Source organism: Penaeus monodon, chromosome 30 (genome assembly GCF_015228065.2).
Source record: "Penaeus monodon isolate SGIC_2016 chromosome 30, NSTDA_Pmon_1, whole genome shotgun sequence".
NCBI lineage: Eukaryota > Metazoa > Arthropoda > Malacostraca > Decapoda > Penaeidae > Penaeus > Penaeus monodon.
Window position 1 is genome coordinate 29661863 of NC_051415.1, and position 1604 is coordinate 29663466.

Below are 1604 nucleotides of genomic sequence, written 5' to 3' on the forward strand. Positions count from 1 at the left end.
CATTTTTCATTCATTTTCCCTGTCGGCATTGGGTTAAATAGTTTGGTTGTGATTCTGATTATGCCTTGTTTATACTTTGATCTTATCTAGAGTTTGTTATTAGTGTTTCTACTAGACTAATATATAATTCTTTTAAGTAGTTGATGCAAGTTCATTAGATGTTTCTTTTCTCAAAATATTGAGTTTTGAAGTCATATATTCACAAACAACAGCCAACATCTGTTATAATATATAGCTATTAATAGAAAAATATATCTTTATAATCCAGAAGGACTTGTTTTTTGTTTTATATTTTTGCTTTCAGAGTAAAATCATAAAACATGTTCCTAATTACATCATTGTTTTAGGACCATGAGTTTGAGAAAGGCATCATGAACGGACAGAGCTACCAGTGTGGAATTTTTGCCGGAAGCATGAGGAAGTACCTCTTCAGTGAACATCTTGGCATTGCAGATGATGAGTCACCTCTCATAGATGTCACAGACCCTGTTTCAGATTCCTTCTTTATCAACATTTGGTGTAACATAGCAAAGAAAAACACACTTATATATGAGGAGGTAATGTGGGAATTTTTCATTGTCTTTTTTTTTAGATGCTGGTGAGAATCATGGGAAATTTCTTCATAATTTGTGCATAAAACTTCATGACACATTACTGTTCCTGTTTGAAAGTATTGTATAGTATGAGTTTTATTTGCCAGCTATTGTTCCTTTTTTCAGTTGGTAATGGTTTCACATGAAATATCTCTATATGATGACAATACTTATTTGAAGTTTTGAGTAGACTTGGCCTTCAAAAATCATACAATTATATTTGTTTCAGGTCTTTTCATGTTATCCCTGTAATAGCGCCACTACTTTTGAAGAAGTAGACAGATTGCGCAACTCAACTTCAAAAGCAGAGATGAATCCTTCTGAAGCTCTTGTGAAAGTGAAGGAAATCCAGGTAAATGACCTTATGTTTGCATGCATTGCTCTTGTGAATTGATGCTCTTTAATGACTAATACTTAATGTCTGCACACATTCTTATATTCTTTACAAATATATCTTGTAAGGATATTTTTCTTTATTCTTTTTCCTCATTTCAGGGACACCTGGTATGCTTTCCCTTAGATTTCCTGAAAGATGAGACACTAAAACCAGGTCTAGGTAATAAAGAGTATCTTTTGCCCATGGAAACCTGGACGTAGGTTTGAATGTTAACAAGATAAATGATATTATCTAAAGGATTCTGACTTTGTTGTCAATAATAGAAATATATTACTTTTTACATTTCTGATAAGATAAAGTGAGTGGCACAAGATCTTTGATATAGCATTGTTATCTGCCATTTACATTTGTGATACAGATTTTCTTTAGTATAGTACTGTTTTCTGCCATTTACATGTATGATTCAGTTCTTTTGCATGTTTATGTGAATTTAATTATTTATGAATTGACTGGTTCAATGAAAATGTTTTAGCATTATTGATATAAAGGCAGTCTAGTAAGTATGTGATTATAGTTTATTGAAACTTGTATATTGGATTTGAATATTTAGAAAAGTCCAGTGATTTATATTAAAATTATATGTGTATTTTTTAAAATGTTTCTATTTTTATATG

General features: G+C 30.9%; 1 protein-coding gene across 2 annotated transcripts in view; it reads left to right on the plus strand.

Annotated features, from left to right (window-relative positions):
- Positions 1-1604, plus strand: part of LOC119592689 (phospholipase D1-like) — a 27716-nt gene extending 26112 nt beyond the window's left edge. For both annotated transcript variants that reach the window (XM_037941603.1, XM_037941605.1), the window contains exons 25-27: positions 348-557; positions 823-945; positions 1089-1604. In XM_037941603.1, the coding sequence (XP_037797531.1) occupies positions 348-557; positions 823-945; positions 1089-1190 (435 nt within the window). In that variant the 3' untranslated portion in view covers positions 1191-1604. The remainder of the gene's footprint in view (positions 1-347; positions 558-822; positions 946-1088) is intronic.